Source organism: Phalacrocorax carbo, chromosome 23 (genome assembly GCF_963921805.1).
Source record: "Phalacrocorax carbo chromosome 23, bPhaCar2.1, whole genome shotgun sequence".
NCBI classification, from domain to species: Eukaryota; Metazoa; Chordata; class Aves; order Suliformes; family Phalacrocoracidae; genus Phalacrocorax; species Phalacrocorax carbo.
The window spans coordinates 3195286-3215658 of NC_087535.1; the positions used below are offsets into that span (position 1 = coordinate 3195286).

At 57.0% G+C, this 20373-nt stretch overlaps 1 protein-coding gene across 1 annotated transcript in view; it reads right to left on the bottom strand.

Annotated features, from left to right (window-relative positions):
• SCUBE3 (signal peptide, CUB domain and EGF like domain containing 3) overlaps positions 1-20373 on the bottom strand; it is a 39438-nt gene that overhangs the window by 17676 nt on the left and 1389 nt on the right. Inside the window, exons 2-6 of the mRNA XM_064472061.1 lie at positions 11956-12078; positions 10504-10629; positions 7289-7423; positions 4028-4153; positions 2946-3062 (exon numbers count right to left, since the gene is read on the bottom strand). Coding sequence (XP_064328131.1) covers positions 2946-3062; positions 4028-4153; positions 7289-7423; positions 10504-10629; positions 11956-12078 — 627 coding nt within the window. The remainder of the gene's footprint in view (positions 1-2945; positions 3063-4027; positions 4154-7288; positions 7424-10503; positions 10630-11955; positions 12079-20373) is intronic.

A 20373-nucleotide genomic window follows, 5' to 3' on the forward strand; every position in this document is an offset into this window, starting at 1 on the left:
CGACGCCGGGTCCATGCGGAGGGGAGGATGGTGGAAAGGGAAAAGAGGGCAAACAGAGCTCCTGGCTGTGCCTGAGCCATCCGAGGAGGCTGAGGCTGAGGGCAAGGATTCAGCAGTGGGGACACGGGGTGCTGGGCATCTGCAGGGCCTGCGTCCTCCTCAGGGAGGTCAATGTGTGTACAGGAAAGTCCATGGCATGCCTACGGCCACCCGCCCCGTGTCCCTGTGCCATGCTTCACCCTTCCCAGAGCCCTCCTGCCCTGTGGTGCCTTTGCTCCAGTGTCCCCAGCACTGACCCGGCAGCGGGGTCTGGCACAGCCCCCGCTCCCAGCACCGCTCCCGGCACCGCCGCCTTTGCAAAGCTGGGGAACATCAGTGGCGCTGCTGCAAACTGCCAGGGCGCAGGTCAGGAAATCGGCCGTAAAACTTGAGCTGGGTTTAGTTCCCTTCTCCATCTAATCATATTTCCTCCCCACCCACTGCCTCCCACTCCGCCGGTGCTTGCTGCAAGTGGAGGAATGATGATGGCCCTGCTGCACCCCAAATATTGGCGGGAGGGAGCTGCAACGATGCCCTGGCGTGCAGATCTTCCCAGAAAGCCAAAAGCTGCACCCACGGCGACAGCCCGGTTTGCATTTCCCCATGGGTGCTGCATCCTGGGCTGCTGGAGGGTGATTTTATGTGCTTTTTTTTAAAAAAAAAAACATAAAAGGCTGCTTTTTGAGCATAAATATAAATATATAAGGTCATCGGCCTAGCCTCCCGGCTCCCCCTCCCCCTCAAGCCTGCAGACATGTTGGGAGCCATTAGGGCTGGCCCTGCTTTGCTCAGAGGCATGTTATTCATTATCTGCATTTTTAAAAGCAGCAATAAAAAGCGGAAAAATGAAAAACACCGGCCGTGGCCTAATGAAACTGTCATTCAAAGGGGCTGATCGTGCTTCCTGCCGCGTGGTGTGATCTGAAGGGAACCTGGACCAGGGGCCTGTCCCGGCAGCCCATCAAACGCACCGCGTACAATTTCAAAGCCCATGGCCCGGGGAGCGAGTTTGCGTTTCCCCTCTCTGGAAACTTTATTCCCCTTGAAATGATGAAATATTTCAGAGGAAATGGGGAAGGGGCGGCGGAGGGAGCACCGGGGAGGGGGGAGGGCTGTTTGCTGAGCCCTGGTTGTAAAACAAGAAAGGGTGGTTATAAATATCCGAGCAGGTACCTCGGCTGTAAATCTGCCGGCCGGGCATCCCTGCGGGGCGGCCGCCGGCTCCCAGCGGCCGGAGCACAATCCCGCAGTGTTCCCGCGGTGGGGCTGGGGGGCCGGGAATTCCCCGGGGGATGCGGGAGCCGGGGGGACCCCTTCCTGCGGAGAGGGGGCTGCAGACCTGCAAGGGATGCGAAAGGCAGGGGTGGGTTTTGGACTGGTGCTGCTCCTAAAATCCTCCATCACGGTGTTTGATTTTCCTCGGGAGGGTGGGCGAGGGGACAGCTCACAGGGATGTACCGGCTCCGGCGGGAGATGATGCCCCAGCAGACACGGTGCACAGCGTGGGGGTGAAGGGGGAGATTTTGGCCAAGGCCTTGAGGATGAGCGATTTTGGAAACCCCCCAAATCCCGCCCTCACACCTGTGATACCAGGGGTCCAGGTGCTGAGGCCCTTTGGCAAGGAGACCCCTCTCGAACATCCCCCCGCATCACGAGATGCTTTGGAGAGCTGCTCTCCCACTCCTTGCACCCAGCGGGTCAGGAGCACCATTTTGGTGCCAAACCTCCCCGAGTCCTCGCACCGACACAGACAGCACACGCGCAGGGACGTCCGACCGGGAGGAACGCACGAGCCGACGCACCCCCGGGTCCCAAAGTCCCCGTCGGAGGAGCGCTCCCCACCCCGGGCACAGCAATAACCCCACGGGATGGTCCTCGGCGGGTGGGACGGGATGCAACACCCGCAGGAGCGAACACGAGGGTGATGGGGACAAGGGGCCGCGAGCGCCTGCCAGCAGCCAGGAGGGACTGGGATTAATTCTGGAAGTGGGCTGGGTGACAGCGGTGACATTAAGGTAGCCGGCAGCTGAGCCGACTGGCAGGAGGGCTTTGCTGGCGGCTCAGCCCTGAGCGTCCCTTGAGCCGGCGGGGAGCAGCCGGGGATGCAGGGGGCTCCTCCGCCGCTCGCCCCGAGGACGGAGCCGTCTTTGGAAAGCGCAGAGGGTTTTCTGTTTAGGCACAGCGGGAATATGGGGAGCCAAAACCTCTCTCTGGCTTTCAATTCCTTTTTCTTTTTTATTTTGCAATAAGAACTCAAATGTCTAGAGCAATTTGTGGACTTAATCACTCCCCGAATGTAACATTTTTTTAAATCAAATCAGCTGTTAAACAGCACAAGCATATGAAACCAGTAAAACTTCTATCTCTGTTTGATGTTTTACAATTTGAAAACACACAGAGGAAAAGGACAATTTTGGGGGTGGTTGTTGGGGTTTGGGTGTTTTTTTTCTTTTTGCAGGACAATTGTTCCTGAGACGAGGCCCTGCAGTGCCAAGTCGGAACGGATCGCCGCGGCTACATCTGTCCCCTCCACGTCCCTCCCCGAACGCTGCCGGTGACAGTGACGATCTCTGGCGTAGGGACATCCTCACCCCGCTCCCTCCAGGGGTTCCCGCCCGTACCACAGCACATCCAACTTGTCCCCAGATGTCCCCTCAAGCATTTCCTCGGCTACTTTTGCTCCCCACAATCAAGTGGCGACATATCCCTGAGCCTCGCGGGGACCCACGGCATCCCTCACACGCGCACCGAGTTTCTCCGATCTCAGCAAAAGAGGACGCCGCATCCCCAAAGCTTGAAAAAAAACCCCCTCTTCATCAGGCCAAGAGCAGATTGCCCAGGGAGGAAGACGAGCCATCCTGCACCCCAACCCATGCCTCCGCGGCCAGGCGGTGGCTTGCACCTACCTATGCACGTCACCCCGTCGGAGTGCAGCAAAAACTTGACGTGGCAGCCGCACTTGGGCCCCTGGTCGGTGTCGTCGCAGGTGTGCTGGCAGCCCCCGTTCCCGTAGTTGCAGGTCACTGCGGGAGGCAAAGCACCGGCCATCACCCCGGGCCCCAGCCCCGCTCCTCCCTGCCCGGCAGCCCCAAGAGGTAGCGTAAAGCCAGCGTGGAAAAACCTCGAACATAGACTCGAAGAGATCCGTCCCTCCTGGATAATTTCTAAAGCCCTTTGACTTTCCCTGAGGGATTTGGGCAGGTGCAAACTGTTATGTGGTTTCTCCTGTCTTCCCTTTGCATATCTGCTAAATGCCACCGGCGGAGCCCGAGGAAAGGAGACTGGTGGGCTGGTTGCCCCTGACCCTGGATCTGGTGTTGCAGGGGAAGGGTGGGGTTCTCCCGAGCTCTGGAGTGACTCAGGTGCTCCTGGGAATCCCTGCCAGCCCTCCCCGGGGGGCAAGGCGTACTGTTCATTTAGCTTGGAGGGATAATAGGCTCATAGGATTAAAACTCCACTTCATCAGCGATTTCACATGTTCGCTGCAGACAGCAAATGAGAAACAAAATAAAAATAATTGCATAAACACATACATATCTATTTAATAACTCTGGCAGTGCCAGCGAGGTGCTGGCAGGAGATCAGACAGGCTGAGAGCACCACGTCCCCTTGGGAGGGGATTCCTGCGCTCCTCCTGTGCCGATCACACTCTCCCTGTTCAGATACCCATCGGGAAAGCAAAACAGCGGGGCAGGGGATGCTGTGCCTCTGGGACCCTCTTTAACTGCCATTTTAGCCCACTCAGCGTAAGGGCACGCTGTCCTGTGCGGGCATGGCAGAGGGGAATGCCAGGAGCATCGTCTGCAAGGGCAGTGGAGGCAGAGCCAGGCATGCCAGAGGAAAATGAAGCCAGAGGGCTTCAGGCCTGATAAATCAAGTAGGACCAGGGGGTCAGGGCTTTGCAGCAGGGCCAGGAGGGGTCTGTACCACTGGGACAAGAGTAGGGGTCCCCGGGAGGCTGTATCCCCATCCCTGGGGCCATCCTTACGTTTGCAGTCACGCTGGTTCTTGGTGAGCTCGAAGCCGGGGCGGCACTCGCAGGCGATGCCCCCCTTGGGGGTCTCCCGGCAGATGTGGGCACAGCCATGGTTCTTGTTCATGCAGTTCATTCCTTCTAAAAGAGAGAAGGAAACAAAAAGAAGCTCCAAAAACTTGCCAGAACTGGCCCGCGGTAGCAGAAGGATGTCTGGGGTGGGGTGGCGATGGGGAGATGGGGTCAACAAGGGGAAAACCCTGCATGCAAGAACCATAGGGGGGACATGATAACCCCAAGCAATGCCTCGAAGGGCAGCACCTCCTGGCACAGAGCTGCTCAGGAAGGTGGACAAAACCACCCTGGAGCCCTGAACTTTTGATTCCCTCCCACCACCTTGGGTGAGACCCTGCTCCCACCCCCTGGGGCAAGCAGCAGGCACAGAAGCTGCGGCTGCCCACCAGCCTTTCCGAGCGCTGACGGGGTAAAGTGATGCTGCTTCTTTTTGGAAGACAAAGGCGGGGTGAGCAGGGCTGTGATTCCAGACTCCTGGGCAGGCAGTTGTGGCATTTTTCAGCAGAGCAAGAAAGGGTTTTTGAGGGGCAGAGGAGGCTGAGGGGAGACAGCCCTGGAGCTGCTCTGCCAGGATGAGCCCCAGGGCTGTGCCTGTAAGCTACAGGATGCATTGACAGCTCAGTATCAGAGCTGCCGTTTCACCCTCACTGACCTGTCTGCAGCCCCCTCCCGCCCCAGCCTCTCCTGGGACACAGGGACACCCAGCTGCAGAAAGCTGGGTTCAGCAGATGCCGAATGGGACACTGATGGGAGTTTATGAGCCATTTAACAAAACCCACAGCAAGCGGGAGATGGCCCTCCGGGAGATACAACTGCCTGCTCAGGGCCTTTTTCTGGCAGAGGGAGGGGGTGGGCTCCTTTCCAGGCACTCGGTGCTGAGCCCACCATGGGGTGAGCGATGCTGGTGTCAGGATGGGGGACCAGGCAGAGCTGCAAGCCCGTGGGCTGCCAAGAGCCTGGGGCAGGAGGGTGAGGGAAGGTCTTTATGGGGTCAGGGCACCTCAAAGGAGGATGCTGACATGCATCAAGCATGCACAGGAAGGGTTAAAAATCACAGGCTGGGGTCTGTGGGTGTCTCACGCTGCTCCCCATCACCTGCCTGGCAGATCCTGCCTGGCTCTGCTCCAGGACAGGGCGATCATCTGTAATTGCAGTGGCAGGCGAGCCCTCTGTAATTAGAGCCTCCCGTCTCCAACCACAGCAGCCCTCCCTTCCCTGGCTTCTGTGCCAGGGCTGGGAACCCCCAACCTGCAGGGAGCCCCGCTCCAACTTCTGGCTCCCTCCAGCCTGCCCCAGGCCCCGGGATGTTGCTTTGAGATCCCACACTCCACCCAGCCCTGCCCTATGACCCCCGGGGCGCTCGATGCCCCAGGGACACGGGGACAGCCAAGTGCTCTCAGCCTCTCCTCTGAACAGCGGCTTTTCTCTCTCCCTCTTTTTTATTGCTGCTCTTTACTAGCCGACAGCATCTCCGCTGCATCCTGGGTACCACAGCGGACACAGAGACCTCCAAGGCTGACCCTACCCTGTCGTGCCGCTGCTCCTCTGGAGATGCAACCTTCCAGAGAAACCAGATCCTGACGGCCGGCCGTCTGCAGAGATCCCCCGGCAGAGACGCAAGCTCTGGTGTCCGTGTGTCCTGGCTCCCCTCCAGGCCAGGATGGCCACACGCTGTTTTCCTAACGCTCCCCAGGCGATTCCACCCGGGCACGGCATCCTCCTCCGCTACACAATGCTGGGACACAGCAACCCCTCGGTGCCTACGGCCACCGCCTGGGATGGGAGCCCTTGAACCCCCTTTATCCTTCCTCTCCCTGCAACATCATCATCTCCGCTGGCACCAGCGCTGTGTGAGGACCCTGCTCGCCCCTTTTGCTTTTGGTGGCTCATCACCGGGCTGAGGGTGATGGGGTTTAAAGGCAGCAATACCCCAGTGACCTCCAACCCTTAGCCTCTCCTTACTGGGAGGGACTGGCCAGTGTGAAGGAGAGGATCATGGTGCTGCAGAGAGGGGCCCTAGGATCCATCTCCCAGGTCTCCCAACCCCGCATTTCATCCTCTCTGCATCAGGAGAGGTAGAGAAGAAAGCAAGAGGGAGATTGAGAAAAGAGAAAGAGCAAAAGGGAAGGAGAAAGCCTCCTGCCAGGGTAGGAGAAGAGAGACAAGGAGCTGGCAAGGACCCCACAAGGAAGAAAGCAGCCGTAACATTGAGGTTTAGCTCTCTAATGCGAATGATTCTGCCTTGGCAGTGCCCAAGGAGCTAGGAGTAAAGTCAGAACAGGCTTTAACATCAGACCCCAAATAGTCCTCAGTGCTCTGCTTTTTCCAGGCTTGCAGCCCAGGGACCAGCTGCAACCCTTCCCCACCCTTGTTCTCAGCAGCCGCTTCTGAGCAGGAGCTCAAGGACCATGTAGCAGCTACAAAAATCAGTCTCAGGGTGCAGAAACGACACAGGCATCCCTGGGCCGACAACACTGCAGCCATTCAACTCAGAAACCAGCTCAAAACCCAGCACCTACATCCCTGTCCCCAGTTGGGGCCACACACCATGTCACTGGGGGATGGAGCAGCCAGCTCGTCCCTCCCGGGCACACAGGGGATGTGGACGCAGGAGATGCTGAGCCCTCCTGAGCTGGGCGAGATTCCCTGGGGAGCTGGAGAGACAGACGCAGCTGGGAAGGGGGAAGGAGGAAAGCAAAACCACTCAGCTGGCTTTGCAAAGCAGGGGAGATAAAAATCAGCAGAGACGCAAAAATCTCTCATTTCCTCCTATTTTGGCTAAGGCATTGCTCCAGACGGCAGCAATTTAGAGCTGATATCGAGAGGAAGGGCTCGGTGCTGCGCAAGACCTGGCAGGAGAAGATGAGTCTTGCAGGGTGGCGTGAGGATCTCCGGGTACCTTTTATTTAATAAAACGCTCTGGATACAGGATTAATGTCCTCCATTCAGTATTATTGTGCTTGATTAAGGAGCCTGCGAGGGTTTTGTTACAGAGATGTTTATCGGCCCCACAGCATCCTCTCCCAACGTGCTCAGAATAAATTTGCTTTTAAATTTGCAACACCAAGAAGGGTCATGAACCAGCACCAGTACCCAAAGGCAGGCACGATGCGGGGTGGCCAGGGGTGATGGGGGACAGACCAGCCCCATAAACGCATGGCATGGAGGGTGCCCCGGGGTGGGGAGACGCAGCGGACTAACCTTCGGGGCGCTGGATGCAGGTGTGCTGGTTGTCGCTGAGGAAGAAGCCCTCCCGGCAGAAGCACTCGTAGCTGCCCATCATGTTGACGCAGGTCTGCTGGCAGCCGCCGTTGCCCTCCGAGCACTCGTCCAGGTCTGCAAAGGGAAGGTGGCAGGGGGTGAGCGCGGCTCCGTGGCACGCCGAGGGGATGGGGAACCGGGTCTGACAGATTTGCTAGGTAGCAAATTATTTCTGATCCTCCAGCTAGAAGAAAGGGGGGATGCTTTAGGGCTGTGGGGGATGAAGGCAAAGCACATCAAGGGGTGGGTCGCAGAGGCCATACACCTTCCCCAGCTGATGGGCAAAAATGTCTGGCCTCATTTTACAGAAGTGAACATCAAACCACAGAGAAAGGGATTTTCCTTGTCCCGGAACCCCCAAAGCAGCCAGGATGCATAAGCTGGGACACCAGCTGCAGCCACCCCCTGCTCCCAGCCCCTCCGAGCCTGTCACCGGCTGGGGACGCCTGCACTTCATTAGGGGGAGCTGGGAAACCTTAGCCTGGAGCGGGGATAATTACTTGTAAGGAGACTCAAATCCCCAGCAGCTCTGCTGCCCTCGTGCCTGTTTTGGTTTAACAAACCAAGGCTGGAAGGGGCTCGAAGCGCACACCCATGGCAGGGGTGATGCCCTGGCCTTGGGCTGCTCCTGCCCTATCCCCTGCAAATCCCTCATTTAATGAAGAGCAATGGCCCGTTGCTCTCTCCAGAGGGTTTTTGGGGACAGTGGTCCAAGCTGAACCCACCAGTGCCCCGAGGTGTCAGAGCGACCACGATGCCGGGCTCAGGCAGAGAGGCAAACCTCTGCCCGCGGTCCTGGGGCCGGGTGACAGCATCGGACCGGGGAGCGAGGGGCCCTGTGCCAAAGAAAACCTCCCGTGAACGCGAGCGTTGCAGAGCCGGCGGCCGAGGGAAAGCTGAGCCCTGCCAAGCATCGGCTGCTGGAAACGCCGGCGTAGCGGCTTGGCGACGGCTCGCGCCGGGGGGGCTCCCAGCTCCCCGGCACCGCTCCCCTCTGCAAGTGGCACAGCATGGCACCCACCGAAACCCCTTGCTTTTGGGCAAAAAGATGGATGGACAAACGGATGCCTGAGCAGCACGGGTGCCTTGCACTGTGCCCCAGCCCCAGGCAAGCCCCAGGGGATGCTGCAACCCTGGGGGATGCTCAGAAATCAAAGCAGGCCTGCAGCTCCAGCTGGGAACTGCCACAGGAGCAAAGCCCGGGAGAACCCCACAAACCTGCTGCCTTGGAAAGGAGGTGTTGGAAACACCGTCTCACACCAGGGTGCCCATGGGGCAGGCTAGGGCTGACAGCCGGGCTGCAGCCAGACACAAAAGGGGCATCCTCTGTGAAGGCAGGAGGCTTGCAGCTTCCTCCGAGGCTTGTCCCAGCCAAGCTATATCCTGCAGATGCCAATAACTCTCCTCAAATCCCTCCACTTATAACAAGGGCTTAACGTCTTGCGACTTCTTCTTCAAGCTCTGCACAAAAATGAGGAGGCAGCCATTCAAACCTGATGGCTGAAACAAGACTCTGCTGCTCTAATACCTGTTTTATTAAATGCAACGGAGATGGGCAGAAGCCAGCAGGCCCTGTGTCAGGACGGGGGCTTGAATTCCTGTCCTGGTTCAAAAGGTCGCTCGGGGTGGGCGATGGGGGGGGCCGGCTGGCTCCGGCGGGCATGCACCCCAACCCACCTCTGGCTCGGTCGCTGCCCGCGGTGCCAGCAAAGCCTGGGCATGACCTTCTGCTTTGAGCTGCTTCTTTTTCTTTTGGCTAAGAGGGGATGCTTGAGGGCTGGGCAAAGCACAGTCAGGATGGGGGGAAAGGAGGATGGGGAAAAACCTACTGAGGTTCATCCCTGCTGTCCCCCCCGAGAGCTGCTGCTGAGCAAACCCAGCCGGAGCACAGCGGGTCTTGACATCCTCATCACAAAATGGGCTCCAGAGAATAAACCTGCACCATCCCTACAGCAAAGCAATGCAGCCAAGATGCTGGGATGAGCTGAGGAGAGGCTCAAGGAGGGGAGTTGGGACTGCCCCCCCAGGTCCCCCCCTCCCCCGGCTGCTCCCCAGCAGCCTCCATCTCCTCCCACCCAATTCTGTAAACACATGACGTCTGTGGCTCGCCAAGCCCGGCTTTCCTTTCTTCTCCTCGGGCTCATCCTCCCCCGGGAGAGGAAGGCAGAGCCGCCCACCCGCACCTCCTCCCAGCTGTGTAAATCTCCCCTCTCTCCGAGGAGGCTGCAAAGATCCCGGTGATGGTGGTTAATGCAAAGCGTATGTGTCCATAATCCCTTCCCCCTCCTCCTCCTCCTAGTGATGAGCTCACTAATGACCCCTCTGCAGACACTAATTAGAAAATAGCATGAGCTCCAGGCAGAGGGAAGGCGGGCGGCCCCGTGCCCCCTGATCCCACCCGCGGGTGCCGTGGGCGGAAGCGGGTGCCGGGGCACAGGCAGCCCAGCCGGCCCCGGGGCTCTGCCGGGAGCTTTGCCTTTGCCACGGCCGGATGGAGTCTGGGGCAGTGGGAAGTGGCGGGGAGGATGCACGGCCGCTCCGTAGGCAGATGCCGGGTTTGTCTTGGCCCCGGGATTATTTACCCAGTCCCTTCACTGGTTCCCATCCCCACCATATTTGCTATTAACTCATCTATTTTGGCAGGTGCAGTGCTGACCTCAAGCACGAGCGGAGCGAGCGGCAGGGCCTAGGTGAGCACCGCTGGCTGGTCCCGCTTTCGGCAGCGGAGCAGAGCTGCCGGCCAGGCCGCTCGCCGCAGCAGGATGCGGTTGCAGGGAGGCTGTGGCTCGTGCCCAGCATCCCCAAACCCAACCCTCCCAGTCTTGCCTCACCCCAACCTCTGCCAGTCTATGGATAGACCCATGGAGCAAGTTTTTTTCCCAGCACGTAGCATCCTCCCTCAGCATCACCCCTGTGCAATGGGGAGCAATCCTGTCCCCAGCGAACCATCACGGCATGGGACATGTCTGGAGCCGGCTTGCTGCCCTGGGAGTGCCACCATGGTCCCCTGGCTCTGCAATGGGTTTCGGGGGGCCAGAGCTTGGGAGGTGCCCGGCAGAGAAAGCCAGCAGGCTGGTCCCAAGGTGCCAGAGCTGCCGAGCGGCTGCAACACGCCAGCATCCCACCCCAGCGCGTGCCAGCGGCTGGTCCCTCACCTAAGCAGTTGTGGCCGTCGTGCGCCAGGCGGAAGCCGTCGTAGCAAGTACAGCGGTAGTTGCCGGGGATGTTGACACACTCGTGGACGCAGCCTGCGTTGTCATCCCGCTCGCACTCATCGACATCTGCGGAGAGAGGAGGGCGGGAGAGCTGCGGGTCTGCCCTGGCTGAGGACGGCCAACTCACTGCACGGGTGCTGCTCCCCATCTCCAGCGCGTTTGCGACCTGGCTGATACTGTGCCTTGGGGTCTCTGCTTATTCCAGCAGGTCCCCAGCTCTGTTATTGCCTGCAGCATCCCTCCACACCCTGCAAAAATACCCCCTGTCCTCCACAGTCTAGACCCTGGACTACAGATAACGTGATGTCTTAAAGCCTTGGCACAGCACGGAGACCTGCCAAGTGCTCTGGGAATCACAGGGGATTTCCCGACGGCAGTGGGAGAACAGCCTGTCTCCATGGAGAAGCCTTGCCGTGCCCGGAGCGTGCTTTAATCCCTCTGCTGTTTGTACTCAGCCCATCCCAACCCCAGACCCTCTCTGAGCACAGCTGGGAATTTTCCCCTGCCCTGCTCCTGCTTCCCTGGTGCCTCTCCTCCAAGGACCCCATTTTATTTCCATGCCCCACTCAGCTGCATAGATCCATACCTATACCTACATCTGTATCTATACCTACATCTGTATCTATACCTACATCTGTATCTATATCTATATCTATATCTATATCTATATCTATATCTATATCTATATCTATATCTATATCTATATCTATATCTATATCTATATCTCTATATCTATATCTATATCTATATCTATACCTACATCTGTATCTATATCTATATCTATATCTATATCTATATCTATATCTATATCTATATCTATATCTATATCTATATCTATATCTATATCTATATCTATATCTATATCTATACCTATACCTGTACCTATACCTATACCTACACCTACATCTGTATCTAGATCTGTATCTATATACCTATATCTGTATCTATACCTATACCTATATCTATCTACACCTATTTTTAAGCTTCGCATGTTTTACCTGCTAACCCAGTTTTGCAGCCTTTGGGTTGGAAATCCCACAGTTTAAAAAAGCCCAGCTTTGTTTAAAACAAGCCCCAAGTGACCCTCCTGGTCCTGGGCAGCCCCGGCCTTGTGAACGCAGCCCTTCGCAGAGCAGGGGAGGGAGCACGACGGCTGCCACCACCGCCGGCAGGGACAGTCACACTCCTCTCCATCCCCGTGCATCGCAGCATCAACAGGCTGGGAGTTTGGGGCAGAAAAGGGGAATAAAAGGTTTGCAAAACGCTGGGGTAAAGAAGCAGCCTTTTTGCAAGGGCAGGGGACGCTGCTGACGAGCCACCGCCTGCCTCCGACCTGCCGGGCTGTCACTCATCAGAGGGCCTGCGGCTCCGGTGGCGGTGGCGGGCCCCTACCTTTGCAGTGCTTCCCGTCGCCGGTGTAGCCGGACTTGCAGATGCACTTGTAGGACTTGGGGGTGTTCTGGCAGATGGCGTCAATGTGGCAGTTGTCGGTGCCCTCCACACACTCGTCGACATCTGCAAGGGGAGAGGCGGAGGGAGCGATGGGGAGAGCTGGGGGGAGCTCTTCCCGCCTCCCCGTGGGAGCCATCACCCAAGGCGATGAAACCAAGCAGCCCTCTGGCTTTTCAACCCGCATGTGAACCAGAAAGGCTCGAGGGAGCAACGCTGCTGCTTTGCTCCTCAGCAGCTTTGCCACACCCAGCCCTGATGCAATGGGTCGTGGGCTCAGGATGGGGTGCTGGAGCAGCAGGCACTCCCGAACAGCACTGCCTGTGTCTCCGCTCTCGTGCAAGCCACCCTGAGACTCCCTTCCGCGAGTCTGATGGTAGAAACACCGCTCAGGGGCCCGTAGTCCAGGCTTGAGCCAGCCCAGGCAGAGGTGAAAGCCTCTGTCTCCAATTAGCCATTTCCTGAGCCGACCAGTCACCCAAATAATCGTCATCGCTTTCTATTCTTAGGCGCGGAGGAATGTGCACGAATTAGCAGGGACCGCATTAAATAAACCTGGGAGCCGGGAGCGGGAAGCAGGAGGGAGAACTGGGAAAAACATCAAGGCTTCCTCAGGGGCACAGGCAAAATCCGCGTTCCCCCTCATCCCCCTTTGCCCCTCAACCCACTTAACTGGGAGTCAGCACTCTGGTACCTGGGACATCACATCCAGAGCATCACACGCTGGTGATGGCCTCAAGTGGTGATGCCCAAGGGTTTGCCATGGCAGAAGGCTGCCGGAGCGGAGGTTTTAATGGTGTTTGGGAAACAGAGAAGCCTCGAGTGCGTGGGGCGGAGGTTTATGAGCAAGAGGCTGCTCACCTGGCTGCTCTCTGCCTTCCCTGCACAGGCAGTAAGGGAGACGTGATGCCCTGGAATGGGCACATCCCGCTCTCTGGCTGTGAATGCCTGGCAGTGGCGTAAGGGTGCCCCGGGAGGGGGGAGGCGGGAGCTGAGCATCACCCGCAGCCCCTCGGGTGTGGGCAGGGCTCCCAGAGCACCCCGGGCTCCCCACTCTGACTCCACTGGCATGTGGGGAGCATCAGCGCTGCTCCCGGGGGTGCTCACCTCCACCACTACCTGTGGGGATGGGGAGGGTCCCACCAGGGGAGGGGGATCTGAGGGTCCCATCAGCTTCCCTGTACCCCGTGAAGAGGAGCCTGAGGCTGCGAAGCTCTAAGCTGCCTTTAAAAAGCTGCTTTTCAGCAACCCCAAGAACAGAAGTGCTCTGGGACGTCCTCAAAGACATGAAACATCCCTGCAAGCTGCGGGCGGGCAGGCAGCCCTGTCAGCCCCGCCGGGACAGGGGCCACGGCCACAGGACCGCTGGCCCGAGCCCTCTCCCGGCCACCCCGGTGGTTTTTTGCCGGGAGATGTGAGTCACCCGGCCGGGGGGAGGAGAGCTTTGCCTTTGCACCAGGGAGGCGGCACGTGCCTGCGCATTGTATAAATATTTACAGCCCGCATTCATATTTGTTATTTGACATTAGCCATGGCCCGCGGCCACCACAGCCTCCCTTGGGCCATTAATCACCGGCTGGAGGCTGACCCACCGCGGCGGGGATGACGGAGGGATTGCACAGGAGACCGGCACCCCGCTCCTGGCCAGCACCATCGCCTCCAGCACCCACGGCACCGGCCACGGTGCCGCCGCGCTGCGACCACCCCAGCACCCGACGGCATCCCCAGGGAGAGGTTCACAGCCCGCCCTGCACCGGGGGTCCCGCAGGGGCTCGGGGGGCTGTTCCTTCGGGGAGCTGAGCGTGGCTCAGGTTCGGTTCCTTCCCAGCCAAACTTCACATTTGGCTGCAAACCCCATCCCTGCCCCGGGGCACGGCCGCTCCACCACACCCCTGACCCACCTGCAAAGGCCCCATCCTACAAACAGAAAAGCATGTGCAAATAATCACTGGCAGAAAAAAACCTGCAAAAGCCACAGGAGTGCGGAGCTCGCTCCTTCCCGACCACGTTTTCAGGCTTAAAGAGCCTTTCGGCACAAGAGGAAGCGCCTCCATCTCCAGCAAGCGCCGTTCGGCATCACAGCGACTTCACCGCCAGCTCCAGCATCCCTCGCCGGGGCTCTTGCGGGGGTGGCGGGAGGGAACAACGCTGAACCAAAGATCTACTGAATTTGCAAATGCTGGTGCTGACCCTGTGCGGTTTGGAGCCTGCCCTTGGCTCTTCCCACCCCCCAGGCCATCAGCCGCGGTTGAATGCTCCGAGCTGATAGTCCCAAGGCGAGAGTTGCTGGGTGCGGGCACCCACCCTCATGTGCAGGTGGGAACCAGCAGCCAAAGAGTAGAGATCAACCACCAACCCCCATCTCCTTCCCCTAAAAACACCCAAAACATGACGCATCCATCGGACATCACACCATTGGCACTTTCCCAGCCTTTTGCCAGAAATCTCACTTTTCTGGGGATTTTGTTTTCCATTTCTTTCTCCTCCTGCGCCCTCAAACTCAAGACAATGAACAACGTCTGCGCGGCGCTGAACACAATGCCTTTCCCACTCACACATGTATAATTTTTTTTTTCTATCTTTTTTTTTTCCATTCTGTAACTTCAAAACTTCTCTAACTTTGGAAAGATTACACAGCAGCAAAAGTACAAAAGAAAACATTATAAGTTTGCCACTCCGTAATTTTTCCAAAGCTGGAGACAACCTGAAAGGTTACAGGATTATAAAAAAAAAAGGAAAAAAAAGGGGGAAAAAAGTGTGTGTGTGTGGGAAGAGTGAATAAATACCCTCCTCGGCACCCCAGGAGCCATCCCGAGATTGGCAAAAGTCCTAATTTCAGAATGCTGAAATTTTGGCTCCTCAGAAGTAGCCTTCAGAAATGATGTAGTGAATTAAAAAAAAAGCCTTCTGAAAAACTGAATTTTTGCATTTTTGTCAGCGCGAGCGGCGTTTTCCCACGAAAGGGAAGGTTTGCCGTCGGGACAGCCCGCTTTTCCCTCAGGAGAACTTTCTCCATTCAAAAAAAGGCCCCGCGGCTGCGCTGCAGGTGCTTCCAGCTGCCGCCAAGGCATGAGGGATCTCATTTTCAAGCCAAGCAAAGAGAAGATTCTTTTAAAAAAATCCTTATTGATGTTCCCGTCCCTATTTGCTCTTGCAAAATCCTCGCTGGGGTGCACCCTGCTTGACCCCTGGCTTGGGGGGACCTTCTGAAGTCCAAGTCCCAAATCCCGGTGGGGTTTCTGCGGGGTTTGCCCGCCAGGTCCCCCTGCAGACTGCACGAATAATCAAAGATGCCCTTTTTCACCCAAAGTTGCCTGAAATGGACCCAAACCGGATGGTGCAGATGGGCGCATCATGCCCCCAACCCCCAGAACCAGGAGGGATTTTGCACCAGGCGGGGGATTTAATTCTGATGCGGATGCTGAGTCCCGTCGGGGACCCGAGGTCTCGCTCACGTCCGGCGGCCCCCGCTCCCTGCCCAGCCCCACCTCCCCGTCCCACCACGCTTTTGGGCTAATTAGGGCTCGTCAGAGGGCAAGAGCATCCTCGGCACCGCCGCCACGCCGTGCCGGGGGGTTTGCGGCAAAGGGCAGGAGGCTGCGGCGCTCGCCCCGCGCCTCGGGCGATGTTTTTTATTCCGTTGTGGGTGGGATTTTCCAGCGCTGGCTGTTGGGCCCCGTTCCGCTCCAGCTGCAGCTTTATTCTCCATTTCAAAGGCAGTGGAGGCAGACGGTTTCAACGCCACTGCCATTTCGAGCGTGCCAAAAGCAGGGGGGACCGCCAGCCCCCCGGGACCGGCGCGCACCCACTGGGGAGGCAAAGGGCTTTGGCCGAGGCCGGCGGGGAAGGCGGTGGCAGAGCCCATGGGCAGCCGGGTCCCACGGTTGCGCCCTGCCCTGCGGCATCACGCCACCAGCGATACGTGACGGCGAGGGGGGATAAAGCAACAGCTCATATATTTTTAGAGCCTGGATGGAGGCCCTTTTCTCACTTCCTTATTTTGTTTGTTTTGTGCTTTTTAAAAAAAAATAATAAATAATAAAAGATGGTTTTATCCATAGCTGAAAGTCCCAATAAATTTGAGGAGTGGGCCAAGACAGGGCAGCAAAAGAAAACCCCTATACCCTTGCCAGAAAACCCCTAAATTAACAAAACCACTGTCTTTTTTCTCTCTTCTGCAAGCGCTTCAGCTTTTTTTTTTTCAAATTAATTTTATTCTCTATTTTTATATAGGCATATATATTAACAGCCTGTCTGTATAGGGATGTGTGTGTAGCTGTTGGCAGATACGTGGAGTTTCCACTTGGCCTTAATGCCAAATTAAAGCTTTATAACTTCAGTAGCTCTTTTTACCAGGGTATTAATAACCACCTCAGACACTGTGGTGCAGTTTATTAATCATTTGTTCACCTGAGGAGCTCGCAAGGGCGACTCGTGCCGCGCTGCGCCGGGACGGGCACAGGGCACGGCTGTGGGCGGCTCCGGTGCGGCCGATGGCATCCTGCCGGGACAGGATGGGGGCCGGGGGCTGGTGAGAGGGGAGGAAGATGCTCTATGGGGTGGCTTTTTGCAAATAGGCCAAAGGTGCATCATCTGAACTCAAGACCCTGACTCAGGTGCTCGGCGACGGCTTGTTGCTGGGATGGGGGTGCCGTGCCAGGGATGCCGTGCCGGCGGCCCTGGGTGGGTACCCGCACCCGGGTCGGGTCAGAGGGGATGTCTGCATCTCACCGTGCAATGGAGACCCCTGCACCGGCCCCGCTGCGGGAGCCCAACGCCCCACACATCCCCCCAGCTCTCCCGAAAGCAGGTGGGACGCAGTAGATGCAGCCGCAGTGCTTGGCCCTGCAGAATGATGGAGCACGGATGAAGGGCGAGGAACCACCAGTCACAGCGAGGACCTGGGGGTGTTCCCAGCCTGGTGACCCCATCGTCCCATGCCCAGACCCCGCTCTGCACCCCTCACCCTGGGTGCAGCTTCCCCAAAGCCAGCAGCGCCCCAAAAGGGGCTTTTACTCCCCACATCGACTCTTCCCACTCCCACAAAGGCAGGGCCGTGTTGAGCTCCCCATCCCTGCCCCTGCCCCGTCCCACCTCCCTGTGCCAACCCCGGTCCCGTCGGCTCAGTTTCTCCAAGGAGGGTTTGATGCTCCAGGCCAAGAGCGTGTTTGTCTCCCTGGGGAATTGTCGTTGCTGTTGTTCCTCCTGTGGCTTATCAGGCTGACCAAGCCTTGCCTTAAAAATATGTGTTTGTTTGTTTTCAGCTTCAGGAGCAACAATCGCAAGATCTCCGGCGGGGAAGACGGCCTTGCCGAAACACGGCCGGCTGGGCTTCCTTCAGCGCCGCAAGACAGAGCAAACTTTATTTGCCATCCCAGGCTTCTCCTAAAGCCTCTCGGGGGACTTATAATTTTGAAAGTGAAGGTTAAGGTTATTCATGCATATTTTTTTCCTAAATGGATTACTCCAGTGCGACCGTCTGCAAAGGAAAAATCTATATAAAAATAAAAGAAAAAAAAATAAAAACTCCTGAGCAGTTTGGAGACAGCAATACATCTCTGCGCTGGAAGACTCGAGGTGTCTGAATATTTATACTCCCGTTGGCAGTTACAAAAAAACTCTTCTTCCCTCCTTCCTACCCCCCCCTCCCCTTTTTAATCTCAGTACAGGCATGTTAGACGCCCTCAGTCAAAGATCTCCTTTGAACTGCTGTATGTTGAAATGTTTACAGTTTTACATTTCATATTTCAGAGGGGTGGAGGGGACAGGCACAACAGTCGCACACTGTGAATGCATGAGAGGGAGGAAAGCGGAGGCCAAGGGGGAGGAGGTTCGGCAGAGATGGGAGGGGAATCGAACAGCATCTCCACGCTGCAATTGGAAAATTTTATAGACTCCTAAAAAAATATATATATATAAAAAAATAATCCCTGGCAGCATAGGCTCTGCAGGTGCATCCCCACCGAACCCAGCCCCTCGCGCGGGATGGTGGCTCCGTCCCTGGGCGGCCGCATGGCACCAGCCAAAAGGGCTGGTTTTACCCGCAGGTGACCATCGAGCTGGGCTGGGGCTGCGGTCCCGCTCAGGACTGGGTGGGTGGCCAGGGCTGTGGGACCGCCAGGGGCTGCAAACCGGGGTGCCGGGGTCCCCAGGGAGATGCTGCGTCTCCCTCCCAGCCCCGCTCCCCTGGCACCGTCCAAGGGGACGTGCAATTCGGCTGTGGGAAAAGGTTGTGGAGCCTGTGACGTGTCTCCAGTTATGGAAGCACGACAAGGCCTGGTTTGGGCGCTGCCTGGTACAAGAGGAGGGTGCAAATCTGCCAGCCCTTGGGCTCCATCCTCCCCAGGGCACAGGGAGGGACCGATGCTGGCAGACGATGGGCAACGGCACTGCTCCACTGAGAGCGGGAGCTCAGGACAGGGTCTTCTGCCTGGCAGGCTGAGACGGACTGACGGGCGATGGGATGGGACTGGGGGTGGCATCACCTGTCCAACAATGAGGGGAGCTGTGGCTACGGCAGCAGCTTGGCATGGGGATCGCAGTGAGACTTCATCCCAGATAAGCACATGTCGGGAGCCTCCCCGGAGCTATTTGGATTTATATTGTCAGTTCTCTTGAAAGCTTTCCTAGCCCTAAACTGACCCAATAAATGCCGCAGACAGCCAGGTCCTCTGGCAGACACCCTCCAGGCCCGGTGGATGGCTCTGCTAAATCCTTCCTTCCCTACAGACTAAACTTTCCGGGGTAATTCAGCGCGAGAAATAAGCCAGCAAGCCCTACCCACGGTGCGATGTTATCAGAGCAAAACAAGCCCATCCGACGGGAGAGGAGCCATCCCCAGCCCATGACAGTCACCTGGCGAGGGCGGCTGCCCCCCGAAAGGGCAAAGGCTTCGGTGAGGGTGGAGGGGTGGTGTGCACCCCACCCTTGGAGCATCACCCAGAAGATGCTGGGGGGATGCCTAGTGCTTTTCAGAAATACTCTACTAACATGCTCCACGTGCGCAGGGTGGCTTCAAGGAGCTCAGCGATGCTTGTGCATGCAGAAAAGCAGGCGGTAGTGGGTTCCTGGGAAAAGCATGGATTTTATCTGCCATCGGTGATGCTGGGTCCATGGGTTCAGCCTCATCCAAAAAGGACCGGGTCACCCCTGCCCACAGCCCTCGCATCCCACAGCATCCCTGTGGGCACCAACCTTCACCCCTCCGCATCCGCCTCCCCCTCCCCACCCCACAGGACCCTGCGGCAGCAGCTTTGGGGATTAACTCTCCATCCCAAACCCCCCCGGCTGCAGAGCGGCTGGAACCCCTGGGTCCGCTCAGTGCCTTCGCCGGGGCCCAGGAGGAGCCAGCACCGTCCCGGGCGTGCGGCGGGCGATCTACCCCGGCGCAGGATTGAGCTCACCTCTCTCCACCCCCACTCCACCCCTCTCCTTCCCCGAAGGGATCTGTCAAGTCTCTGCACGATGGAATTTTACTTTGCTATTTTAATGCAATTCTGGCTCAGGCTTAAATGGAACTGGAAACCAAAAGGCCTTAATAAATAAATATTATGATAAGAAATGAAAGCAATGCATACACTCAAGATAATTTGAGGGGGGATAAAAACCTAAGCATTCCTTTCTAAGCCTAAATCATAAAGCTTTACGCGAAGCTGGACGCCTTCTTACCGAACCTTTGCCCTGGAAAATCTCCGCCGTGCTTGCCCAGACTGCCCTCCTGAAAAGCCACCTATTGTTTTTAAACACTTTAAGCCAGATAAGACAATAGCCTTGAAATTCCTTCTAACTTTGTCGGTGACAGGGCTCGGGGCGACCATGCGCGTGGCTGAAATACACTTATTACTAATGCCTACAAGAGATCTTTAATTATATCCTGCGCTCCTATATTTCATTCACACTCTATTTAATCTCGCTATATGCATAAACACGCAGCTACTACAATAGCAAGAGCCAAAAGCTGGTTTTGATAAATCTTACATACTGTTAAATGCTATGAATTAAAAAAGAAAAACCAACAGATTGTATAGAGGGTGGTGAATTAAGGAGAAAAACCCCCTTCGAGGCAGCCAACAGGATCACGCACATAGGGCTGTGTGTGTTTGTGCGTGCGCACGCACTCCTGCGCGTGTGTATAGAGAAAAATCCGAGCTAAATATAGAGGTGTTATACAAAACCTAAGGTATAGATAGACCATACATAAAGCTACATGTGTACATTTGTGAAGGAGAAACTCTGGCTCAGTACGGGAGCGGTGAAACAGAAAAGCCTGAAGTTGATACCGATGGGACATACCTCTCGGTCCTAGAGATAGGGAAAGAGCTCCCGTGTTTTTCAGGCTTTGCTGTGTTCAACTACCCAAAG